The 27,197-nt window shown below is 33.7% G+C and overlaps 2 protein-coding genes across 7 annotated transcripts; both read left to right on the top strand.

The window, feature by feature from the left end:
* Positions 1–2,260: 2,260 nt before the first annotated feature.
* Positions 2,261–9,766, top strand: LOC7478108 (transcription initiation factor TFIID subunit 12b). Of its 5 annotated transcripts, none has more exons than XR_002977643.2 (9): positions 2,264–3,019; positions 3,569–3,784; positions 4,433–5,023; positions 5,146–5,220; positions 6,649–6,727; positions 7,557–7,621; positions 8,041–8,076; positions 8,160–8,408; positions 9,185–9,766. XR_002977643.2 is itself a non-coding variant. In XM_024584642.2 (9 exons), exons 1-8 carry the CDS (start codon positions 2,453–2,455, stop codon positions 8,340–8,342), a joined length of 1,812 nt encoding a protein of 603 aa, XP_024440410.1. In that variant the 5' UTR covers positions 2,264–2,452; the 3' UTR covers positions 8,343–8,351; positions 9,185–9,766. The 5 variants fall into 5 exon arrangements, 4 of the variants coding, with proteins under 4 accessions (XP_024440413.1, XP_024440423.1, XP_024440410.1 ...); XM_024584642.2 differs by having other exon boundaries at positions 8,160–8,351; XM_024584635.2 differs by having other exon boundaries at positions 2,265–3,019; positions 8,160–9,766.
* A 7,824-nt stretch (positions 9,767–17,590) lies between these two features.
* LOC7478107 (ubiquitin-like protein ATG12) lies at positions 17,591–20,437 on the top strand. Of its 2 annotated transcripts, none has more exons than XM_002299557.4 (6): positions 17,591–17,738; positions 17,836–17,894; positions 18,851–18,919; positions 19,022–19,084; positions 20,008–20,104; positions 20,229–20,437. In XM_002299557.4, the coding sequence occupies exons 1-5, from the start codon at positions 17,705–17,707 to the stop codon at positions 20,065–20,067; spliced, it is 285 nt and encodes a 94-aa protein (XP_002299593.2). In that variant the 5' UTR covers positions 17,591–17,704; the 3' UTR covers positions 20,068–20,104; positions 20,229–20,437. The 2 variants fall into 2 exon arrangements, with proteins under 2 accessions (XP_002299593.2, XP_052307771.1); XM_052451811.1 differs by having other exon boundaries at positions 17,657–17,760; positions 17,837–17,894.
* Positions 20,438–27,197: the final 6,760 nt, after the last annotated feature.

Here is a 27,197-nt window from a genome sequence, read left to right as displayed (position 1 = left end):
CTAAATATGATACTTTTCATTCTTCTTTTGAAAATTTAGCTAAGAATTCAAGTTAATCTCATCTTCCATATGAAAATTATTGATGCTATATATAAATCCCTTTTCTTGTTTAAAGCCATTAAAGGTTGGAAATTTCTTATTATTTAAGTAGTTGGTATCTTCCTTGAATTGATTTATTTCTCTAATCCTAATCTAATTGTTAAAGGAAGCTTCTTAACAATCACTCTAATTATTGATTATTGATAGATTGAAAGGCTTTTTCCTTATCTGCTCCAAAAATCTTCCTCTTAGCAAACAAAAGCTTTCTTGGTGGTTGATATACTTTTAATTAGGTATTCCCTACTAGGCGTGCTTCCTCTTTTTATTTTAATAGAGTCTCTGGGAATGTGGTACAAACCACGTTTCAAAAATTTTAATTTTTTTTATTTAAAATAAATTTTTATTTGTATTTTCAGATCATTTTTATGTATTAGTGTCAAAAATAATTTTTAAAAAATAAAAATAATTTTATTTTAATATATTTTTGATAAATTTATTTTTTTATATTATTTTAATTTTGAGTTGGTCAATAATTTTAAATATAATTTTTTAAAATAAAGAGAAAAAAAAATCAAATTTTAGAACGCTGAATATAATTTTTATTTTTTTCTTTTTAAGTACTCCTGTGCAGAGAGTACTTGTTAGCCATTAGAAGGTGGCGCTTACCACTCACTCTTCTTTCTTCGGTTAAAAAAAAAGGTTTAGCACTCACTCCTAAGAAATACAATGCACTTACTGGTTACTGCCATATTAGGTTAAACAAGGAGCAAATTAGGGGTGAGAAAAAAATTAAAAAACTAAAAAAATTGGAAAAAAAAATAACCGAAAAAACCAAACCGTGAAAAAAAAACCGATTAAACTGATTAAAATTTTAAAAAAACCGATTGGTTCGATTCAGTTTTATAAGCCTGAAACTGAAAAACCCAAACTGAACCCAAACCGGAAAAAACCAGAAAAAAACCGAACCAAGTCGGAAAAAAATCGAGCCAAACCTAAAAAACCGAGCCAAATCGAAAAAACCGAGCCAAAACGGTTTGAACCGGTTTTTGTCCTAAAAAACCGAACCAAAACCTGTCGGTTTGAACCGGTTTCGGTTTGGTTTGGTTTTTTTTGAGAAAAACTTAATCGAACCGAAAATGATCACCCCTAGAGCAAATGTATGGGTCTTTTGTAATTCTAACACAATTTAACAAAATTTTTGAGAAAATAATACTTGTTAGAAAAGTATTTGAAAAATAATACAGCTTAAATACAACCACTATTAAAAATAGTAGTTGTTCTAAAAGTTATTTTTAAACTCAATTAATTAACAGCTATAAAAGCCAATTCAAATTTTCATGAAGATTTAATGGCCAATAAATAAAATTAAAGATCTAATGCTGCAAGAAAGAATGGGTCACCAAGGATACACCGAAACTCAATTTTCAATATACCCAGTACCGTTATAAAGATCTCGTAAGACGATTCTAATTACACATTGATAAACCATCAAATGTAGTCCTAATTTTTTAAGGGTTTTGTTCGGGGTTAATTTAAAGTTTATTACGACCTCCTTTAGTGATTTTCTAAGATGTAGTTAAAATCATTTTATCGATATCTTTCTAACTATATTGAGTGTGCCAAAAAGGGATCCCTGGTATGTCAGGGATGATCTATTTTTTCTTTTTATCTTTTTTCCCTCATTTCTCTTTCCTGCAACATTACTTTATCTTTTTAGTTATTGGATCTTGAATCTTATCTTTTAGTCATTGAATTTTTATAAAATTTTGAGTTAGTTTTGAAAAGGTTAATTATTTAAAAAAAATTAATTATTTTAAAAAATAAAAAATATAACTCCACAACTGTTAATTTCAATAATAATTGTGTACATAATTAATATTAAAAAACACAATTGTAATCGACCACTATTTACAATAGTAATTTTGTACAAAATTAATATTATATTCGAACAAAACTATTTTTCAAAACTATATTATTTTCCCGAAATTTTTACCTCAATTTTTTTTTTTAAAAACCAAATGTATAGTGTATTTACTACTTTACCAATTGCTTATTCTTATGATTGACTTTTCATTAATTAAGTCACTCTTCAATCTAATCAAGCCACATGTTTTGACTACCAAAAGTCTTTTGACCCCCGCTTCCCATTTGTACACGTGTACAGCATGCAGTCTATATGATCACTCGAGCATCCCAAGCGTCTACTACGTGTATGGCCTAGATCCCCCATATGCATCATTCCCTCTGCTTATCAGCTAGACCGAGTAATCCTCCTCCTCTCTTCCTCTCTCCCTCAACTCTCTCTCTACAAGCTCTGCAAAAAGAAAGGAACCCAGACTAGAATCACGGAATTCATCGAAAAGAATGGATTTTTAAGTAGAATTAAAAAAAACCCATAATCTTTTTCCAATCCATGGCAGAAAATGCAGCCGCTTCGCCTAAACCTCTCCCTTCTCAGAATACAGTAATAGACCCATCGTCACAAGCAGCAACCTTATTGAACACTAACACGACAACCTTAACACAGACACAAACACCAAACGTATCCAATTTACCTCAAAACACACAAATCTCTTCCTCTTCTTCACTTGAACACTCCCAAATCCCTGCTTCACCTTCTCTCCCGTCGCAGCAGCAGCAGCAGCAGCAGAATGTCACAGCAATGTCAGGATATCAAATCCAACAAACCCTTCAAAGATCTCCTTCTATGTCGCGCTTGAGTCAAATTAACCAACAACAACCGAACCAATACGGTGGCGTTTTGAGGCAGCAACAGCAGCAACAACAACAGGGCCTGTATGGGCAGATGAATTTTGGCGGGTCTGCTTCAATTCAACCGAATTCACAGCAGAATCAACAACTGGGTGGGGCAAATTCGTCTCGCTCAGCACTTCTCGGCCAAACTGGGCACCTTCCTATGTTGACCGGGACAGCTGCCGCCGCCGCTCAGTTGAACTTGCCCTCACAGTTGCTGGCTTCAGTATGTTTTTGATTGCTTTAAAGTTCTCAAAGTTATAGTGTTTTGTTTACAAAGTTGCTGTTTTTGGTTAATTGGCTTGTACTGTTAGTGTAATCTGTGCTTTTGAAAAAGTTTGTTAGCCTTAGTAAGAATTTTTGGATTGTGCTAGTGTCAATCAATTTATAAATTATTGCTATTTGGGGTATGAAATCTATTTATTGCACTACTCACAAGTGATAAATTACTTGAAAGTTTTACAAAGGTATATAAAAGACATTTCTGTGTGATAATCAATTGACAGTATATCACAGTTTAAATACTTATATTTTTAAAAGGATATCCAATTATATAGGATTTCTGAGCTGAATGAATTGAATTCAGCGGGTGATAATCTCAAAAATGGTGTGCTTCTTCTTTAATCATTACATGATTTAATAGTTGATTGGATCAATAGAATCTGTTGGTTCAGTCTCATGCTCATTATGCAACGCATTTGTGATTGAGCTAGCAAAATAATTTAATGATCATAGTAGCTATTTTTTTCTAAAATAAGTGCACTCTTGGATGTAGCCAAGGCAGAAAGCTGGGTTAGTTCAAGGGTCTCAGTTCCATCCTGGTAATTCTCCGGGGCAGTCTTTGCAGGGGATACAAGCAATGGGAGTGATGGGATCACTAAATATGGGTTCACAAATAAGACCTAATGGGGCACTCACATATGCTCAACAGCGAATAAATGCAGGGTCAATGAGGCAGCAACCTGTGCAACAAAATCCGCTCACCTCTCAGGTTTGAGTTTTCTCTGATCACATTACCTTCTTATCTTTCTGGTAACTGGATTTGGTGACTCTAGTTTCTGTAAAGCTTGGGCTCAAGTTTTTAATTAAAAAATGAGGTTATTAGTCAAAATTTATTTGTTTAGTTTTTGCTAGCAAGTCCCATTTCTCTGAAGAACCATATTGTATGAGTGGTGTTTTGTTATAAAGGGTGGTTTTCCAACCTTAGCTCTCTCTAATGCTTTTGCAATTTTGTTTTAGTATTTGTCATCGTTTGTAGTTCTGCAATTATATTTGATAAGCATAAATGGAGTGATTGTGAGAAGCAATGTGCATTCTCATGTTATTTGGCTCTTGCACTTACATGTGGATAAGCACATGCCTCTTTTGATGAATTGGTTATTTTTATTTTTATTATTTTTTTAATTTGAGCGCTGAGTGAATACATCAGCACATTACTGCTAATTGTAGCCATTGGGCTTTCCTAGAATCAAGCAATCTTCTTTTCTATGATCAAGTATTCTATCCTTTGTATTTCAGTAAGCACAGAAAAATGTCAACTGATCATTCTACTTTTAGTTTTGTTGTTGGAACGTGAAACTTTTGCAATCATTTGCATTACATTTGATCTGTGTGCATGATCATCTCCCTGAAACTGCAGGTTCAAAGCCTACAAAGGACACCATCAATGGCATATATGAATCCTCAGATGTCAGGGCTGGCTCAGAATGCACAGCCAACTATGATGCAGAACTCTCTGTCACAGCAACAGTGGTTGAAGCAAATGCCAACAATATCTGGTTCTGCCTCGCCTTCATTCCATCTTCAACCGAGGCAATCACAGGCTCTCATACAGCAGCAATTGGCTTCATCTGGTCAACTGCACCAGAATTTGATGGCACAACAGTTATCCCAACTGGTACAGCAGCAGCCCCAAATGGGACACCAACAACTTCATCAGCAGAAGCAGCAACTACTACAGCAACAGCAGCAGCAGCTGCAGCTGCAGCTGCAGCAGCAGCAGCAACAATTGCAACAAGTGCCTCTGCATCAGCAGCAGCAACAACATCAACAACAACAGCAATCTCCAAGGATGCCAGGACCCACAGGCCAGAAATCTCTTAGTTTGACAGGATCACAGCCAGATGCAACAGCATCTGGTACAACTACACCAGGGGGGAGTTCAAGCCAAGGAACAGAAGCAACAAATCAACTTCTTGGGAAGAGAAAGATACAAGACTTGGTTTCACAGGTCTGTCCAGCATTTCACTTTGTTTTCTCTGTTCCTTTTCTTTTAGCTTTATACCATGTTCTTTTTTGGTTTCTAATTCTTCATGATAAATGTGCCATATTGTTCATCTTTTGGTTACTCAGGTGGATTCACATGGAAAGCTAGATCCTGATGTTGAAGAACTTTTTCTGGAAATTGCTGACGACTTTATTGATTCTGTGAGGCTTGCTAACATATATAAATTTTTCTGCATAAGAGTGTGTGTGTGTGAGTGCGCCCACGCGCACAAGAATTCCTTCAGTTATAAAGATGTAGCCCCCCCCCCCTCTCTCTCTCTCACACACACGGCATGTTTCTGTGTTTTTTTTGTGCTTCTATTTTCCAAAGTTTCACTGCAATAAGGTTTTAAGTTTATATTCTTGCACATTTTTTTTATTCTGCATTTATATGGATATTACTATTGAGTGCATGATTGAGTGTGAGGTTTTTACTTTTAATGAAGGCTTGAATGCAAGTGGTAATTGTAGCTTAATGTGAGGCCAGGGCAGGCACCAGATATTTTTCTAGATTTTCAATTGTTGCAGTTGCTTGGTTGTAGATGTACTTAGGAAGATCTTACTGTTATATAGACTGTCGAAGTTTAACCATGGTAGGTTTCAGAAGAATTTCCCTTTTGGTCATCCTTTCCTTGACTTCATTCCAATCAACAAAGAATTTACTCGTAGTTAAGTATGAAGGACCATTGACTGGTGCAATGGTAAGACATTTTGACTTGCAAACAAGAGGTTGCATGTTAAAAGTTGAGAGGATCCACTTATTGCAAAAATGATGGAGGGTATATTATCTCCAAATTAACCTTAGTGGGAAATGGAATATGATCAGACTGAAACCTTCTCTAGTGTTGATACTTCTTAATTTCCTAGTTGCATGAAGGTCCCTTATGAAGCTTTGTTTGATGTAGAACTTGATGGTTTGAGTATCAGAAAAATGAAAAGCTTGTTTTCGATGTCATCAAATGTCACCTTCTATGAGAACCTCTATAAATGCATGCACAATTTCCCTAATTTTTTGCATGAAAACTTCCACAGTAATTCTTCTGCTGCATAACTTTCTTCATTGTATCGCTCAACTTTTCTTGTACAGCCTCTCACTTTAGGGTGAAATTTGATTGGGTCAACTGCTCAGGTTTTGTGGTGGAGTATGAAAACAGTGGCCTGGTACACATACATTCATTTTGATATGTAGACTACTCAAATCCTGCTTGGTTTATTCTTTCTGTTCTAATGGTCCTAAACAACCTAATATTAGTGGAAGAAGTGTTCTTCTTTTGTTCATGGATTAGTGGTATATCAGGTTCATTCAGGAGAAAAAATAAAATTAAGCTTGGATAAATTATAAATCATGTAGGAACAGGATAAAAAATTAAAGATTGCCTGGAGTTTTTGCCTTTTCAGTTGGATTTTTTCTATCCTGAGAAATGTTAACCCATAAATCATGGTATTTTTATCAGTAATAATTGCATACACGATCATGTTATTACCATCTAACTTGTCCACCAAATATTCTGCAATAATATCCGTGGAGGATGAATTAAATCCTTTTCTTTCAAAATTTTCATTAAGATACTTATTTTTACTAAAATGCAGGTGACCACATTTGCTTGCAGTTTGGCTAAGCATCGGAAATCTTCAACTTTAGAGTCCAAGGATATAATGCTTCACTTAGGTTCGTGCTTCAACATATAGTAGACTAGTGTTATGTGATGCACAGATTTAGTCGTTGATTTTATAAAATGCTCTTATGGATTAGAGCAATAATGATGGTAGACTATCTGATTTAAAAAATTGGAGCAGCACAAGTGGTTGTGGAATATGCATGGTAAGAAATGAGTGAACTCCAGTTGCTGTAACGCTTAGCATTGGTTTCATTTAATCTGTCAGACATCATTGTTATCAAATCTGCTTTTGTTTTTTAACACATTTTTTTTTGGCTTCTAATCTATATTCAAGAAGTCACGATGCATCTTTGCTTAGATGTGTAGCAATATACTTTTGTTCAGCTGAGTGAACTTTAGGTTTCTGCCAAGGATGTTATAGTTAAAACTGTCTTTTAAAAATTAATTATCGTGAAAAATCTGATTAATTTTGATTTGTTATCCTTTATGCATCATATATAAAGGGTAGGTTGTTGATGAAACATTGGCTTAAATCACATTACTTGAGTGTAAAAACTGGAAGTAGCTGAAATTACCTTGGCCCCTTGGATACAGTTATGATCATGCAATCGATCATACAATTTGGAATCTGTCCCCACTACCCTGCTAACTACTAACTTCGAACGTTAAATCCCTGACTATCTAACCACTGATGGTGGCTGTAGGGTTCTATCTATTGCAGAAAAATAATAAATAAATAAATAAATAGTTATAGCACATAATGCATTATAGTTGATAAAATCAATATAACAACGATATCGGTAAATTTGCTTTTGCTGTCTTATTTTGGAGTGAGGCAAAACAAGTTTTTGATGAGTATGATGCTTGAAAACTGTGTAGAGAAAAACTGGCATTTAACCATCCCTGGATTTTCAACGGAAGAGCAGAAGCACCAAAAAAGACCTGTAAGTATCTGGGATATTTGTTATTATGATATCTTTTTTTTTTTTTTTTTTTTTTTTTTTTTTTATCAATGTCAAATAACTTGATTAGGATGAAGTACAATCTAAGCTGGATGAATCTGATGGAAGTCCAAATTTTTTATCTACAGTTCTTTTTATGAACTTTTAAAATTTAGTAGTGTAAAATATCATACAAATTATGAAGCTTTTCAATTTTTTATTCTAGAACTTCATTTGATTTTATCATAAACCAATATAATCCTTTAGCCAGTCCTGTCTTCCCCCACGAAAACTCACTCTCACACACATCTCTACAGGTGATCATGTTGGCCATTCTTGTACCACTATGCAAAAATTCATTAATATTTTATGCAAAATACAGTTCAAGAGATCCAATTTGACCCTGGGTTTAAAATATGCAGTTGCCTAGCGATCTCCACAAGAAGCGTCTTGATATGGTAACCATATTCTCCAGATATTTTTTTTCCCTATATTTCTCTCTTATCTGAAGCTTCTACTTTCACTCTCAATGTTGGTTCAGATTCGTGCATTGATGGAGTCCTCTCAGTCTGAAGGAAATAATATCAATCCTAAAGAGATGTTAAGACAAGGGCTTGGCAACCCAGTTGTTACCAATCACTTGATAAGACCTTCACCAAGTTCAGAGCAGATGGTTTCACAATCAACTGGTTCTCCAATGGTGCAGCAGATTACACGGTTTTAATTGATATAGGTTTTTGTTTCTGATATGGACTCCATTCTGTTGAATTTAACTCGCTATACTTTGCTGGTGAGAATTTAATGTTTTATATAATATGTAGTTATCTACCACAAAAAAAGGGGGGGTAGGGGGTGGGTGTGGGGGCCTTCCTGCCATGCATTTATACATACATAGTTTGGATGGACTACATGCACTGAAATAAAAGAATTAATGTCAATTTAGAGTATGAGATTTACAGTATAGGCAGATTGGAGATTGCCTGGGAGTCTGGACGGAAGAGGTTACTATGTGGTGTTTGGGGTGGGTGTTGTTCTATGATGTCCTTTCAATGTCGGTAAAGGTTGGTATATAGCTTGTTAAGAATGCAGGCAAGAGATGTCTGGTCGCCTCGCATTGTTCTAATGACAAGAACCAAACACGGGTCCAGAAAGAAAATCAGTGCAAAAAATCATTATGGAATTTGTGATATAATGCATGGAAGGATGTGCCTTTTTTCATCAGTGTCTGTGTTACTGTGATTTTCTGATTTAATAGAATGCCTAAAATCATGTTAGTTTTGAATAATATGCATATTTCTTCTTCACCACCACCACCACTGTTATTTTGGATTTGAACGTGAAATTGAATGTAAGAATTACCCGCATTTTTCACTGATAAAATTTGGCATGTGAGAGAGATGGGTTTCATTTCTTGCAAGGTGCATTACTGTTACTACACATATCTAATACGTACTAACTTCACATGGTTTAAGGGTATAGTTTGACTAAATGGTATTTGCTATTTCTGCGAGCATTTTAGTACCTGTGCTCCTACTTTCCTAACCTTTTAATCACTTTGTTCCACAGTTTGGATTGGCAGAAGCAAAGCTTTAGTTGGATAGAACGCAAGCAAATCTGTAAATTATTTGGAGTGGTAGATTCTTAAATGGCTGCAGAGATTGCACCAGTGGACCGTCTAATTTATTATAGCTATTTTTTTTGTTGTTGTGTATGATCATTTGATTTCGTGAATAGCATCACACATGATAATAGCTCGGCACAGTTCAAGCTCAGGCAGCTCAGAAGTGCAAATGGAGGTTCCAGTTGCCTGTCAAGCTTGTATTTGTTTTGCTTATTCACTAACGCAACTTGATTTGATAGCAAGTCCAAGAAGTGATTTCATAAAAGTCCCACACCGTTGGATTTTAGGCCTCACATGCAACTCGCGGTTTTGTGTTTTTTTTTGTACTTTTCTTTTGGGGGTGGCCTTGGGCACCAATGAGACGGTGTAGGACTTTTGTGAAATTTGTTCCTCTGCCTGCTTTCTTGCAGAAGGAGACTTCAATATTTATCACGAAAGGCATTCTCTTAAATTCAGGATTTGGTGAACTTGTATCTCATCACATTGTTGGGTTAATGCTTGCTCGTTGATGGCTTTAAACCACTCAATTTCGTCTGGATTGCATCTTTTTTTCATGCATGTTTGAGGGGAAATATAGATCTGTTCAACTTTTAGATTGTGTTTTGTCAATTTTTCAAGATAGAAGAGACAGGAATAGGAAGGATTGGTAGATAAGATTAAGATATAAAAATAAATATATTTTTATAGTAGTTTTAGAATAAATTTATATTCTTTTAAAACAAAACATGAAGGAAAAAAGAAATGTCTCATTTATATGTTTTTTTTTATTAAATAGTAATTAAACGCTACCTCTTGATTTCTTTTTGAGTAAAATATCTTTTAGAAGTTTTATATTTAATTTAATTAACTTAAATATGTAAAATAACCCAAAACTAGAAGCTGCATCAAGATGTTAATTTTGACAAAAAAAAAAAAAAACTTAAAAAGATGATCCAATACAAGTTCGGAAAAAAATTAATATAAATTTAGTAATGCTTGACTTTCTTGGAAAAAAATTATAAAAGGGATTAAATGTTAAAAAAAAATTCATATAAATTTAGTCGCGCTGAGCTTTCTTGGTGAATAATTCTAAATGAGATTACCTGTTAAAAAAACACTCTATGGCCAAGTCAATATAATGTTTTAAGAGTGTTGTTTTCATGTATGGAGAAAATATGATTACATGAGTAAGTGAGAATGATTCAAGATCATTTTCCTTTATATATATACTAGTTGGGTGCTCGTGCTACATGACGGGTTTATTTTTTATTTTCATAAAAAATACTATAAAAAATTATAATACAAAAATTAATATTTTTTAATATTAATAATATTTTTTTTCAAATTTATTAATTATTTTATTAATAATATTAATTATAATAAAAATAAAAATATTTTTATTTTTATTATAATTCAAAGTAGAGGGTTGGGTCCGTGGCTGGACCTAAGGTGGTTGGGGGTTGGGTCAGGCGGGGACCCAAGGGGGTTGGGTCAGGCGGGGACCCAAGGGGGTTAGGGGTTAGGTCGGGTGGAGACCCAAGGGGGTTGTGGGTTGGGTCAGCGTCCGGACCCAAGGGGCTTGTGGATTGGGTCAGCGTCCAGATCCAAGGGGGTTGAGTCCGTGGCCGGACCCAAAGTGATTAGGGTTTGGGTTAGAGTCCAGGCCCAAGGGGTTTGGGGCTTTGGGTCCGTGTTCGGACCCAAAGAGGTTGGGGGTGGGGTCCGTGTCCGACACCAAGAGGGTTGGTGTAGGGGTCCTTTGGAGTTTGGACCCATGGGGGGTTGGGGGTTGGGTTCGCATATAAACCCAAGGGGGTTGGGGGTCGGGCCAGGTGGGGACCCAAGGGGGTTGAGGGTTAGGTCCGTGTCCGTCCCAATCGGGTTGGGGTTTGGGTCCGGTATGGGGCTTGGGTCGGGTGGGGTCCCAAGAGGGTTGGGTACGTGATCGGACCCAATAGGGTTGTGGATTGGGTTCGCTGTCGAAACCAAGTGGTTTGGGGGTTGGGTCCGAGTCTGGACCCAAGAGGGTTGGGGGATGGGTTGGGTCCATGTCTAGACCCAAACGGGTTGGGGTTTGGGTTCGTCATGTTTTGACCCAAATAGGGTTGGGGGTTGGGCCCGCGTCTGGACCCAAGGCCGTTGGGTTTGTGTTTGGGCCTAAGAGGGCGGGGATCGTTCATGTCCGGACCCAAGAGGGTTGTAGTTTGGGTCCGTGGTCGTACTCAAGGTGGTTGAGTCTGGGTACGGGTACTTACAGAGGACCCAAGAAAAGTGGTTCCTGACACAAGACCCTTTAGCCTTGGGTCCTGACGCCGGACCTAAGAGCACTGAGTTCTGTTGCAGGAGCCAGGAGTACTGGGTTCGGACATAGGAGCCAAGAGAACTGGGTTTTGACGCTGGACCTATGAGCCCTGGGCCACGCAGGGTCTGCAGCCATGTAATTAGGCTAGACCTAGCGCACAAGCAGGGCAGACCCATTACCTGGTGTCCCCATGTGGCGCGCGGGTTTGGCTCAGTGCCCAGGGCAAGCCAGCCCCAGTGCCACGTGGGCGCGCAGGTCTGACCCAACACATAGGCAGGGCAAACCAAACGCCAGGTGTACCCACTTGGGGGCGTGGGCTTGACTCATGTCCAGGGCAAGCCAGCCCTAGCGCTAGGTGTCTACATTCAAGGCCTGCAGCCCCACCAAATGCATCCCGGTAAAAAGACAACCCCACCCCTCCCCTGCTGCCCTTGCAATTCTCTATGGCAAGGGCTAGTCTAGGTAAACAGTAACAGGGATACTGAGCCCTTTTAGTATATTGTATTATATATATATATATATAGAATTAGCTTCTTAGGTGTACCATCTTCTAATAACTTTATGAGTTGTAGCCACATTATATAGGCTAAAGGTGTTAGTGTAGTGCATAATATCAACATTAATAATGAACTAAAAAGAAGATGAAAAAAAAGGTAGGCTTAATTAAGTTTGGTTTGACCATGGTTAAACCAAACATAAAAAAGTGTTACTCGAAGTCAAAATGAGTTCGGTTGGGTTTAGTTTTATCTGATCAAATCGATCTAAGAGTAGAGAACCGAGACCAATTAGGTTCGATTTGATCTGATAGGCTCAGTTTGGGTTCAGTATGACCGTGGTCAAACCAACTGAAAACCCTTTGAACAAAGCCTACAAATAGGATTGGTTTGCCCTTTGAATCGAGCCAAACAATGGGCTCGGTTTAGGTTTGGTTTGACCTAGTCAAACCAAACCCAATAGGAGGTCTTAGGTTTGATTTGACCTGGTTAAACCAACCCAAAACTATTTGAACTGAGTAAAAAAATAAGCTTGTTGTTCTCGATTTAACTTGGTTAATCCGAGCTAACATGTTTTGCATAAATTCACATCATATTTTTTTCTAATCAATTTTTTAACACTTTGTTAAAAAATTGACTTGTGAAAAATAGTGTGAGCAATGATACCTGACAACACATGCCAAACAAAATAATACTTAACATGTGAGTCTGCAAAAGACTTGTTGGTAGATGGTAGACGTTTCATATTTTAGATGTACTAAGTCACTATACAGGGTCATGGTGAAGTGGAGAGAGTGGGACAATAGACAATACCATGTGATCTTACCATTCTCTCTCCATAAAATACAACTTACCAATCCTCAAGATTTTTGTAAGCTCTTTGCTTCTTATTGAGTGTGAGATTTCAAATATGAGGAGTGCGAGATTTCAAGTCCGAGGAAAAATTCTTCTTTAGTTTTTTTCATCAATAAAAAGGCAACTTCTCCATTTTCACCACTTGTTTATAATATTAAGAGACAACTATTAAATGACCTAGCCCAATTATCAAACAAAAGCCAAAACTTGGGCTCTACCAAACCGAACCCAATCTAGGTTCAGTCAATCGAGCCAGCTGGACTCGCTTGATTCATTGGACCAAGTCTAAGAAAATTAAAGTACGGAGGAAATCTAAACAAATGATGAACTTGGAAGAGAATAACATTATAGGCCTATTTGGTTTCAGTTGAACCTAAACTGGAGAAGAGAAAATTTAAACATGTAAACTTGATGAAGAATATCATGGAGACATTGGAGATACTTTCACCTTGGAGAAATAACCAAAACTTGGTTCAGTTAGTCAAGGCTAAACTAGGCCCATTTGGGTTTGGTTGAACCCAAACTGAAGTAGTATAAAGAAAATTTAAACAAGTGATCAACTTGGTGAAGAATAACATTGAGACAGTAAAGATACTCTTATCTTAGTTTTTAACTTAGAGAAATAACCAAAACTAGGTTCAGTTAGCTGAGACCAAGCTAGGCCCACTTTTATTTGGTTGAACCTAAATTAGAGAAGCATGGAGAAAGTTTAAACATGTCAACTAGCAAAGAATAACATGGAGACATTAGAGATAATTTCACTTTGGAGTTTAACTTGGAGAAATAGCCAAAATTAGGTTCAGTTAGCCGAGGCCAAGTTGGGCCCACTTTGGTTTGGTTGAACCCAAATTGGAGAAGTATGGAGAAAATTTAAACAAGTCATCTGGAAAAAAATAACATGGAGATATAATCTCGAAGACATTGAATATATAATAGAAAAAAAATATATCTTCTTGTAGATTTAATTGGAAAAATAATTGTTTGGTGAGGAAGACTTATAGAGCCCTTTTGGTTTGGTTAAACCCAAACTGGAGAAGTATTGAAATAATTGTTATCTGATAACAAACCGGGCTTGGTTGAGAAAAACGTATTGAAATAATCATTATCCGAGGACAAATTGTGCCTATTTAGGTTTAGTTGAGCCCAAACTAGAGAAGCATACCATTTGGGTTTGGTTGAACACAAACTAGAGAGGTATTGAAGAAGTATTTAATTAGAGAAATAAATGCTTTGTTATCTGAGGACAAGCTGGGCCATTTGGGTTTGGTTGAGACTAAGTTGAGAAAGATTGAATAATAGAGATTAAATTGGAGAAATAATCTTGAGAAAAATAAAGTATAAAACTTCTTTAAGATTTAAACAGGACACAAATTTTAGAGATACACCGTATTAGGGATTCTGGAGATTTAAAGACAACATAACATAGGAGACTTTAATTGAAGTACATCTTCAAGTGATTAGAGTGTCATGCATGTGTAAGAATTTTTTTTCTCCTTCATCTTATATGTGATAAGTAGATTTAATCACCCTCATTACTCTGAATGATCCATCTTATTTTGGCGTCAACTTTCATTTTTCTACAACATTATTTATCGCTTTCAACTTTCTAATACCCTATTTCCTATTTTAAATCTTTTATTTTTCATTATGACGTTATAATATTAATAACTTGATGGTGAAATACCTCATTCTTTACTACAACACTCAATCTAATCTCCTCAAGAAAGTCTAAGTTTGCCCTTAGTTCTTGATCATTGGTGGAGAAGTCAAGAGGAAAAGTGTTTCACCAATAGAATTATTCTGAGCAATTAGATGGGATCCTGGTATTACCCTTAAAAGGTTGGTTATCTCGAGAAGAAACTTAAGAATTATCTCGCTTTGAAGATACTTCTCTTTATTTGTTAAAGCGGTTGTGTTCTTATTGTGATGCACTCGCTTCCTCTACACAATATGGGTTGAATGTTCTAAGTCGGAACTGGATATTCCTAACTCATCTATTTGGAAGGGTTCTTCAAAAGTGTTAGAAGAGTTTGTCTCAGAATTAATGGTTTCAATTAAAAGGGTTTTGATATGATAAATGAATCATTCTTCTAATTAAAGTTTATGGAGTTTGGTATTTACTCGGCAAAACCTAGAGGTATTACCTTTCTGGTCATATTTGTAATATGTAATGTATTTTGGATAAATTTAGGCCAGGGTTTTGAATGAGAAGGTTTTGTGGGCTTTTTTATTGGTCTTTTTGTAGTAGGGCTTAATTTTGATATTAAAACCTTTCCTGTATTTGTGGGCTGATTTTTTATGAGGGAGTTTGTTGGGTTTTGTGTTAGGCTTGGAACAATTTTCACTGCATGTTGGCTTCTGTATGGATAAGTTAAACTATTGACAAAAACTACCTAGTTCTTGTTTAGATCTTCTCATCTCCCACTTAAGATGTTTTCAGAGTTTAAGGTCTTGACATATCTGAAGACCTTCTTTTTATGTAAAACTAACAAGCTCATCATAAGTCAATTGGTTATAAGGAATGGTTTATTGTAATAAAAGTGTCTTTGATTTTATTTTTGACTCTTTCTCCTAGAAAGGTTGGTAAACCAACAATGAATTTTTCTTTCTAGAATGTTTGATTTGAGTCTTTTTTGAGCATGACACGAGCAAGAAAAGTTTTTTTATACCATTAAAAATCACTGAGTTTTTGGTATCTAAGGTTTGAAAAAAGTTCAACATTTTTGTTTTTAAAATAGGAAGGATCACTTACAAAATGTAAGGAAATGGTTAAGATAAAGGTTGAAACTGCATCTTGAATGATGTTTCCATCAGATTCTAGGATAGGTATTTAGTCTTCAGTCAGTTGGATGGAGTTTAAGATTTTAAGGTGTTGTGTTTCAGTGAGATGATAATCTCACCACCTTTTTAATTAGCCAAAACAACCAGCAATAAGGAGTTCAACTATAGCTTTGTTTGGGGTTCTAATTTGAGTTTTATAAGCATTGGCAGTCATGGTCATTTGTTGTAAGGTGTTGGTTTATAATGGTTGATTCATTTTAGATTGCTATATCTAGAGAAATAGATGTTTCAGGGTTTCTCCAAATCAATTTGTTGATTTTAGACTTTCTTCCTGAGAGGCTTCTTCATATGAAGTTTGGATTTGATTATTTTTTACAGTGTTTATATGGCCTGTAGAGGTTGGGGGATGGTTACTAATTTGGGGTGTGTCAAGAGCAATTAAAGTGGAAGATGAAGTTTTAAGGCGATTGAGATAATCGTTGATAGCTTTAAGGAATTCTTTTTTGTTGTTTTGTAATAGGGTTTGGCTAGTTTTGGTAACCTGATATAGTTTGAAAACTGAGCTTTTAATTGTTTGGTCAATAAACTTGGATGAAGATTCAATAAGAGAGACTAAAGACTTCTAGATATGTTTTTTTTTTTTTTTTTAATTTTACTAATTGCTTTTCTATGGTGTCGAGGATGGTATTTGTAAAGAATTTTGTTGGATGGTGTATTTAGTATTAATGGTAACATCTTTATTTGGGGATTTGTAAGGAGTAACTTTTATTGTCTAGTTATTGTAAGGGATTTTAAGGTTTCTCAAAGGAGGATGCCCAGACTCAATGCATGCATGTTTTGCAAATGGATTTGCAATATGATTTTCAGACACGTAATACAATTCAAACCAATTAAAGAATAAGATTTGTATTTATATGATGCAACGAAATCATAAAAATATTTTTGTATTTCCTTTTTTCATTGCATATTTTTTTTTTGAAAAACCAATATCTATTTTTAGAGTTAGGGTTGGCATAAAAATTATCAATAAAATATTTTTTGTTTACAACAAAATCTGTTTCAAGAACATTAAACTCATTTAGGATATTCTCTGGTATAGAAGATAATGTTGGAGAAGTTAGTGGAAAATGTTGGAGACCATTATGAATATATTTATAGTTTCAGTCTTGATGTTTTTGTAAGGAGTTTTTGAAATTGAATGGTTTTAAAAAGTTTTGTAAGCTAAATATCAATTTCTTTAGTTTTTATTGTAAAATCAGTTTTGAAAAGATTAAAAGAAGAATTTTGATAAATCTAATTATTTTGAACTTTTAAAATTTTTCAATCATCAATATTATTTGTAAAATTTTTTATAGTAATTTCTTCACTATTAATAACTATTTTATATTCAGAAGAATCAGAGGTAGAAGATATTGAAGGAAAAGTAGTTCGATAAAAAACAAAATATATGATTTTGAAAAGATAATTAAAAAATAAGACTCCAAGTTATATGAATTTATTGTCGTCTTAACTTTTAAATGAGACTTACAACCATTCAGTAGAATTGATCTATATTTCTAAGGTTCTTTTTTCTCTACCAGAGTTCTTGTTTTAACTTTATCTTTAATAATCTGATAAATATATATTTTTGTTTTTAATATATTATTAATTTCACCTAATCGTTTTTATTTTGTTAAAGTCTTAGTAAATTTAGAAAATAATAAAGGATAATAATTTTTTTTTTAATTATTATACTCTGAAAGTGGATACTAAAAATATGACTGCCAAAAATATAACTTGTATATCATATAACATAAGGTGTAATAATAATTAATTAAAGATTAAAGAACATAACAATCAATCAAATTTTCTTATAAAAAAATTCACGTAATAATTCATGGGCCTTACATTTAGCTATAATAACAGAGCTGAGCCCAAAAGATGCTTAAATTTGGATTTGGGCCACGTTCTACAATTAAAATATTGGAAACAGCAAAACCTTTCGTGGACGTATCAAAATCCCTGACTTGTATGTTTCAACTCTTGTAGCTTTCAAATTCTAAGCTCATAGCAACATGGAGATTGAATCACAGGATTCTGCTCGAAAAGGTGAGTCAAAACTTGAACGAGTTATATACCCATTAATAAATACTCATCAATAATGCTTTTTTAATTAATTAAAATTTATGTTTTCGATTTGATGCAGTGATTATTCAGTTAAAAGCCACTGCTGATGCGCCTATTCTCAAGCAAAAGAAGTTCAAGGTGTAGTTTTCCCCCCCACTCATATCTACATAAATTTATACATGTGTTATGTAATGAATTGTCGGTGGGTTTTGTATTTCTGTGTTTCTATGCTTGTGGGTTTGTCTAATAAGGATAAAATTTAAATAATAATGTTGGCTGGTAAAAATAAGTATAAACTCATAGAGATAGAAAGAATCGAGGGAAGATCTTGCCAATTGTTATCTTGGTATAAGCTGGAATATCATTGAATAAAAGTTTTTCAAGCAAATAATTGTAGCTAGCATGAGTTGAGGCAAAAGTACTTTGGGGAAGAACAAGGTGTTTTGCAGGAGGAATTTTGAATTTTCATTGGGAAACTATGTTTTGGTTGTAGATTTTTGCATATGAATGCGATCATGTTTATGCCATTGAACTCTATGCAATTAGAAACATGTCTGCATAGCAAGTGTGATGTTTACTGTATGATTTTAGGTTTGTGCGTGTCCTTATTGAGCTTGATTTATGTTTGCGAGACGAGCCACAACATTAGGGTCAAATTCACACATAATAGAACTGATCATAGGTTTTTTTTTTTCTCGCAATTATAAATAGAGTTTATGTGTGCCTTGTAGCCATTGCCATTGGGCCACGAACTTGAAGCTTGGAAACAAGTTGCATGACAAACTGCAAGTTGAAACACACCCTTCATTAATAACTTTCTTTTGCTATTCTAGAGAACAATTTGACTGCTATAACGTAGAACTCCCAGGAAGAGCATAATCAATGGGACAGGGCTTTTGTGCTTCAGCAGAAAACATTTCGCTAAATTGCATTGGAAATACTTTTTAAAATCAGAATAACTGGAAGTTGAACTGTTTCCCATACAAGAATTGGCTTAACGTTTCCAGATACTGGTTTTTTTTTGCAACTAAAACTTTCTTGCATTTCATTATTATATGATGATGATATTTATACACATTGAGTGAATGTGGCAGATGCTTGGAACTGATAAGTTTGCTAAAGTGATTGACTTTTTGCGTCGGCAAATTCACAGGGAGACCGTGGTAGCTTATCGTTGATGTTGATTTCTCTCCAATTTAGTAAAGTATTAAAAATAAGTGGGTTTCTGGGATAGTGATGCTTTCTGTTTCTTCCTTGTTCTTTAGTTTGTATACATCAACAGCGCATTCTCACCAAATCCAGATGAATTGGTGATTGATCTGTTTAATGTAAGTTTTTGTAGCAGTTATTTTTGTTTTATTTATTTTATGTTCTCTCATTATTTGTCGCTGTTATAGATCCCTGCTGATTTTAAAAATATTACTTGGTTTTCAGCTCATACATATTCATGTTAAATTTTAAGTTCAATTATGCTGTCCCAGACCCAGATTGCATTGTCAGAGCACTGATTTTTTTATTTTTTTTTATTTTTCTGGTGACAATTATGAAAGACTAAGTAATTGCAACCCAGTTATGTGTAGACTGGTGATTTTGGCCAAGACGATTCTTTTATTACTTATGTGTTCATTGTGCTTAAGTTTGGAACAAGCGACATTTGCTTATCAGCACACTACCAGTTTTAAGTATGGAGCATTTTGTTAATCTGACTCTCTGGAAGAAAACAATTGAGCTACATCAAATGGTTCACATGAAATGAATTGTTACTTCTCCAAATATTGTACCCGACTACCCATGTGCCGAGCTGTGTACTCGAGCACAAATATTCCATGCAAATGACAATAGATGTAGATTCTACCTGTGGTTTCTGTCCTTGCCCTTTTAGCCAATTGTACTAATCTGTACTCAACTCTGATGAACATGGCTTGTGATGTATCATTGCCTAATTCTTTTAAAAAAATAATAATTAAGACTGACATTTCAGAAATGATATGTGGCAGTGGACAGATGGTTCACTCATCGAACAAGGTTCAATGAAGTTCTCTTGAATTTCTTAGTGCTTGTTTTTTTTCCCCTGGTGACCATAAAACATAACTAAGATCCTTTTTTTTTAATTGGTTTGTTTGGATTTTGATTTTTTTTCCTCTCACTGAGTTGCTCCTAACCTTGGTTGAAGTCATTTTTTATTAGATGCATAATTGCTTTGTATGTCCTTGAATCTCCCTCTTTTAACCTTTCCACTTCATCAATTCAGAATTTCGGCGTTGATGGTAAACTGCTGGTCAACTATGCCTGTTCAGTGGCGTGGGGCTAACTTTCACGAACAGCTATGCCGATACACTGTTCATACTGTAAGATCTTTTGCTATACATTATTAATATTTCTTGGATTCGTTGAGTAACCATAGAACTTCACTACAGCAACCCTGCAATGTCCTTTGCGCCGAGTACTGATTTCTACCTCACTGTTCTGTAGATTTCATGCAAGAGCAGTACATGATTTGTCGACAGACTGAGAATATGATTGAAGAAATGGAGATTACGTAAAATTCACATGCATCTGTCAGAATTGCTTTATTTTTTTATTTCCGGTTGATGTCCCACTTCGATACTGTTTGGACTTGCGATTCATCTTGTGATTGGATGCATATAGTTTACTTTTAAAAAATATTAAATTGATATTTATTTAGTGTTTTTCAATAGTTTTGATGTATGGATGAAAAAAAAATTAATTTTTTTTTTAATATATTTTCAAATAAAAAAATATTTTTTGAAAACATTTTTATTTAAAAAACCTACTTGAATCATTCAATTAACTGCTTCGGTTCCTATGGAATTTTACTTTTAACCTGGCGTGCATAGACAAGACTTGTACTGGTTTCACATGGTTCTAGTAAAGGCTGGAAATTTCTTTTGTATAATTTGGTTTTCAACTCTTGGATACGACACAGTTTGATGTGATGATGACATGCCATGTAGCCCTTTACCAACCCTTTTGGAATGTTCACAGCAGTTCGAGAATGATGCCCATCATAATTCCAAATTCGTTCACAAGAATCTGTAAAATGATGGAGCCATGTCATTGCATCCACGAGTTGTTACAAAGTGCATTTGAAATTCTATATATTCTCTCATAATATTATTAAATTGTGAGGATAAATTTCAACTTCTTAATGTTTGTGAAGGTAAACTTCACAAGATTTTTTGGGTTCTTTTACAGTCGGGTTCTCACTCCTATGGACTGTAATTTGAAAGCTGAATTTATTTAAGCTTGTGGGGTTGCTGGAGATTTATATATGATGTTGGAGATTTTTTTCCAAGCACGTACTCATTGAAAAAAACATGTTTTCAGCAATTATTGTAAATTGGACTTAAAACACGGACTCTTATACTAAAATTTTCTTCGAATCTAAAAGCTCTGTTGCTTGTAAGTTAAAATTTTGTAACTATATGAGGTAGATAAGGCTTTCAAATTGGACTTAAAAATTATTGTTAGGGATTAGTTATATTTTTTTAGTTAATTTAAGAATTTTTTTTTCTTTTTAGTTTAGAGTGCTTTTATTATTTTTCATGTTTTATTTAGGACATTTAGTGTATTATTTAATGAGTCTAAGAGAGTTGTTATATTTAGTTTTGATATTTGAAAATAAAATTGAAAGTATTTTTCTCCTATCTTGAGAATTTTGTATGGCTAGGGTGTCTAAGCACTTTACACATAACCTTTCCTATTAACCTTTTGACCTTCATTTGTTGATATTGTTTTCATCTATGTTAGTTAATGCAAAGCCCAACGATTCTTTTATTGTTGTTTGCTATTGAAAAACCTTTTTAAAAACAAATGCAAGATTAGATGTGTTCATGTAGGAGGTGAGGAGGTTCCATCTTAGGAACAATACGTTCAAGGTCACAACATTAATGAAATGAAAATTAAGAATCCTCAAAGCAGGTTGCAAAACTAACTTGTCGACTGGTTGTGACTGGTTGAGAGACTTGCAGAGGTAAGTTGTGGGATTAACTTGTCAATTGGCATAAAGAAACTTGGAGGATTGTGAGGGAGTGATCACAAACTTGTAGTCAGTTTTTGAAAACTTGTTTTAGATTAGAATGAATATGATATTGAAATTAATTTTTTTTTAGGATTATAGTTTGTGGATTGGAATCAACCACTAAAATTTAATGATAAAGAATTTTAAGATGTCATTGAGCTTGAGGGTTGTAGGAATCCTAAAATTTCTTTCAATTAGGATCTAAAAGGATTTTCTCATGAAAGTGAAGACTTCTTTGATATTTCAAAAGAGTTCTTAGGAGCTAACTTTAAAGACATCAAAGTAGTAGAAATTTCCAGCCACAAAGAAATTAATGGACCATCTTATTGTTCCTTGTTAACAATCAAGTGTCAAAAGTTGAGGTTTGAAGAATTTCAAGATGGTTTTAGTATGGTTAACAAAGGTGTGTTGCCAAAAAATAATATTCTAGTTGTTGCCAAAGACAATAGCATCATGCTTGATTCCAAATTTAATGCTTAGTTATGCAATTTTATTTTGCTAAGAGGTTAATGACACCCTATTTCTTGTAAGGTTAAATCTTCATAACTTTCTGAGGTTGGTAAGGACCCCAAATTAGGTATAGAAATTGTATTTAGGATTGATTGTAATTTCCTAGTTAATTTTAGATATTTTTTCCTTTTAGTTTAGAACTCTTTTATTATGTTTTTGTTTATGATATCTATTGTATTGTCCAAGTACCTTAACAGAGATGTAATATTCAGTTTCGTTAATTAAAAATAAAATTGATAGAATTTTTCTTCAAATGTAAAAATTGTATGAAGAAAAAAATGATTTTGAGTCACCCATGATAGGTGAACCAATCTATATTAATATTATTTATATTACTAATTAAGGTAATATAAAAGAAAAAAGATAAAGAGTTATTATATCTTGACATTAACTGTCAAAGGTTGTAATTTTTCACCCTTATAAATATATTTGTTAATAGTAGCAGATAATAACAAGAAAGTAAGAGAGAATTAAAAATAAAAGATGAGAAGAGACTCTTGAAGCAAGCTCTTTACTAATTCACATAAGAATTGTTTTTGCAAAAAAAAAAAAAAAACAATACACTTAGACCATGAATAATAAGCATGATTCTTTATTATTTAATGTGATGATGCTTAGACTAGTGATATAAGTTTCATGGGACATGATTATTTTGTTTTCTTCCTTCTATTATTTGTTTTTCCAATATTGGTATGAGAGCCTGTTGTTACTTTTTTTTCTATTCTAAAAAACATTTTTTTTCAATAAAATAAAATAAAATAGAAGTTTAGTGGGGTTGTAACTTGAACTTCTAGCATATGCCCTAATTCTATGAATATATATACTACTAGAATTTATATGCATATGTGCATCTAACTATTTGAACTTGGTGTTTGTGAACCGATGGTGTAATTCCTTACATGCTTCTTTTAATTTTTGGCAATTGATACATGTTTCTATTAAATTTTGTGCTTTAATTGGAAAATAATGTAGAGTCTACCTTCATTGAAAATAATTAGGGAAGGTGGTAGAACTCGGAAACATGTTCCATGTACATCAATATTTTCATTGTGTTCTATGTATATCAAACAAGTTGTTCACTCAATTTTGGATGTTTGCTATGCTCTATTGAAAAAAATAATATTTTATAGATATATTTATATGTAAGATTGCTCAACAAAGATAAGCCTAACAAGGTGGTGCACATCACTTATTTCATTGAGGTGATAAGGGATCAAGTCCTTTTGTCAATATTTTGTTAAATTAAACCTCAACAATTAAATGTGGTTTTTTAGGAGAAACGAACTAGGGGGATTTTTGTTGTATTTAGAAATGCGGTTGAAATCGTATTTTTTTTAAATGATTTTTTATTGATTTTTTTATATTTTTAGATCGTTTTAATGAGTTGATGTTAAAAATATTTTTTAGCTATGGTACAAATGGCTATTTGATTGAAACATTTCCTAGTTCATTTGGGAGTATCTGATAATGTTATTAACCCAACACAAGTAAACTGTGATGGTCAAGCTATAATAGTATATACAAAAGACTCTAAGTACTATGAAAAAACCAAACACGTAGATATTAAGTTTAACTTTGTAAAGAACATGGTTGCACATAAGGAAGTGAACATGAAGTACATATCTACACAAAAAATTATTGCAGATCCATTTACAAAACCTATTTCAAGAAATGTTTTCATTAGTTATGTTAGGTCACTTGAATCACGTAGATATTGATGTACTAATGTATAATATTTTTCCAACAATGTTCATAAATGTTTTTATTATTAATATTGATGTTTTAATGGCGCCTAATTACATAAGTTGTGGGACATACATAAATGCTTGTGTTTAGTACACATGTTAAAAATAAATTATAAGAAGTATGTCGTATAAATAAAAGATTGGCTTTCTTATATAGACAATCACCTTTATTATATTATGATGAATGGAGATGAAATAATTTTAAGCTTGTTATATAAGTAATAAGATAGCACTTAAGCTTAATATATGAAATTTCTCCTTATTAAAACAAAGAGGTCATTGGAATATGTGTTATAACTTTGACCCTATGTGAATATTTAAAATATCATTTTATTTATCTTATCACTAGATATGGGCTTTGATAAATCAAAAGTGAATGAGCAGATAAGTGAACTCAAAGTTAGACATTGAGTATGTACACATTGTCATCTGTACAATATTATTGATAAAAACAAACACTTCAAAGAAAAGAAGATGATACCATAACTTGTGTTTTATACCACAAGTGTGTAATATAACCAATAAAGTTAATACAAACTAAGATCCATATTTAATATTATGTAAGACCTTTAAAATTATTAGTAATCTTTACTTGTGCCCTTATAACTCTTATCTGTTGCCAAAGGATTATGAATGATTCGATCTACAGGGATAGTACTAGAAAAACAAGTTAAGCAGAAGTTGAGGGAATCGAGAAAAGAGAAAGATCATTTTGGTATTATTATATCGACTTGTATTCATTGGTCGACCAATTATATTTGTCTATATGATAAGACATAATTATAAATACATAAAGTATAATAAATGAAATCATGAGAAATAAAAGATGTGATAAATGATCTAGGGTACTACATATTGCATCTACTTTATGTCTTATTATTGGAGAAGCTATATACTCCTAACAATATATAGCAACTGAGCTTTTAAAGTATGCCTGATCACACAACCTATTAGTCAAGTATGAATTTTTCAAAATTAATGAGAGAGCTGATCCCATCATGTGTGAGTGGGAGATGAAGGAAAAAATAGTTTTGGTTTAACCCAATTCATATCAATATTATTTATATTACTAAGGTAATATAAGGAAAAATGATGAAAAGTTATATTCTGATAATAAATATATCTTCACTCTTATAAATATATTTGTTAACAGTTAATGACAATAATAACTAGAAAATAAGAGAGATAATAGAGAAAATTAAAAATACAAGAAAAAGAATGTATTATCTTTCAAAAGATGAGAAGTGACTCTTAATCAATTCACAAAAGAATTGATTCTTGAAAAAAAAAAACATTTAGGCTGTGAATAAGAAGTTTGATTCTTTATTTTTTAATGTGATTACGCTAAATTAGTGATACAAGTTTCTTGACACATGATTATTTTGTTTTCTCCTTTCTGCAAATTGTTTTCCCACCATTTTATATAGCTAGCGTTTCTCGAACCCTTTTCATATCTGATATCTCTAACTTTTGGCTTGATATAATTAATCGTGATGATATCTCACAATATACTGTACCAAGGATGTTTGTTGGGCAAATTTAAAGAGATGCCAGTCTGTTGTACTTCCTATGATATTTTCAGCTGCTACAGCTTTTACTCTCATGATGTGGTAGATTAGACAAATTGGTATGTAGAATTTAACAGGAAAAAAGTTGCGCTACGTACTTTTATGGCCATTTGATTCTTGGACATGTGAAATAGCTCTTCTTTGTAACCCGTCAGGCAGGACCACTCTTGTCTACGAGCCAACTCCTGAGGTCATAACCATGAACGGGCTCTTGTTTATTGATTCGGCGCCTTATGATTTATTGTGTATCACTTGGACCGTACCTAGGAAGGTTTTAGAGACAAATTGTACCGAGCAAAGTAGCAGAAGGGAATCCTCGGCAACTCAAAAAAGAAACAATGCATAGCATAGTTCATCATCGAAGCTGGTCCTGAGAAAGATGAAGATAGAGTAAATAGATTTTGTACAGTTTATGCTAGTTCAGGTCAGCTGAGATTTAAGTGTAATCAAGCAGGTAGCTGTAGTTTTCTTCTTGTAATTCTAGTACGTACCTACAGCAAGAATGATGTAGTAGGAAATTCTGCCCTTATCATTAAGCAAATTATTGTGTTGGAAAAGACTAGAAAGAAGGTGATGCAACAAATCGGACTAGATGACAAACAAGGCATCACAATGCGTTTCTAATCATGTTGCATGAACAAATAAAAAACAATTTAATGCTCGATAACGGTACACAATTTGCTTATAAATTATTCTTTGGACTCCACCATTAGCTAGGAAATCAAAGACCATGCATGTGAATTTTCTAACAACAAAGCCATTCCACAAGTTCTAGCTCTAAAATCAATCCAATATAACTTTGAGAAGTATAATTCAATTGGTCAGGTTTTGAGTTTGTTCTTTAAAAATTACTAATTTAAGTACCACAAACATCAGAGCCACTAAAAGTTGTCTTGATCGTTAACTTCAAGATCTTAGAAAATTAATTAAGGTACGTGTAAACTGACCCGGATATACGTTAAAAAATAATTATAATAACCAGTCCTAGGCTGTATCTTGAAGACCAAAAGTGTCGATATTGTCATGGCATAGACGTATAGTATGCTGGATTTACCAATTTGAAATATACGGCAACAATTTGGAATTTGGATTCCTATTCATTAGAAACACTGGCTTACATACTCATCCTGCAAAGCTGGGAAAGGATGTAGATGTCAGCTTTGCGACCCTTCAATGAAACTTTGATGATTAAAAAGAAAAGGAAAAAAGTTTACTACCCTTGTAAAAAACGAGAGAAAGGAATGTGATATTATCGTTCAGATAAAAAAGATTGATATTGTGACTCACATGCGTCTTTTCTCTATCATGGAGTCCCATCAGGCATGCGTAGCATTTCATAATCTTGAAGACATGTCCTTCTCACATTTATCATTATTATTTTATTTTTTTTGTCTTTACACCACCCTTCCATTGACAACGAATCTAAGAACCAGCGGCCAAAACTTCCAAGTTTTTATATGCTTCTTTTAACTTTGTAAATGGCTATCCATGGTTTCTTCATTTCCATTTTACAGTGGCATTATGGCCATGGTGGCATCTAACGATTAACGTGGAAGGAAAAAAAACAAAGAAAATC

This window comes from Populus trichocarpa, chromosome 1 (assembly GCF_000002775.5).
Source record: "Populus trichocarpa isolate Nisqually-1 chromosome 1, P.trichocarpa_v4.1, whole genome shotgun sequence".
Taxonomy (NCBI): Eukaryota; Viridiplantae; Streptophyta; class Magnoliopsida; order Malpighiales; family Salicaceae; genus Populus; species Populus trichocarpa.
This window is presented reverse-complemented; position numbering and strand designations above follow the sequence as displayed.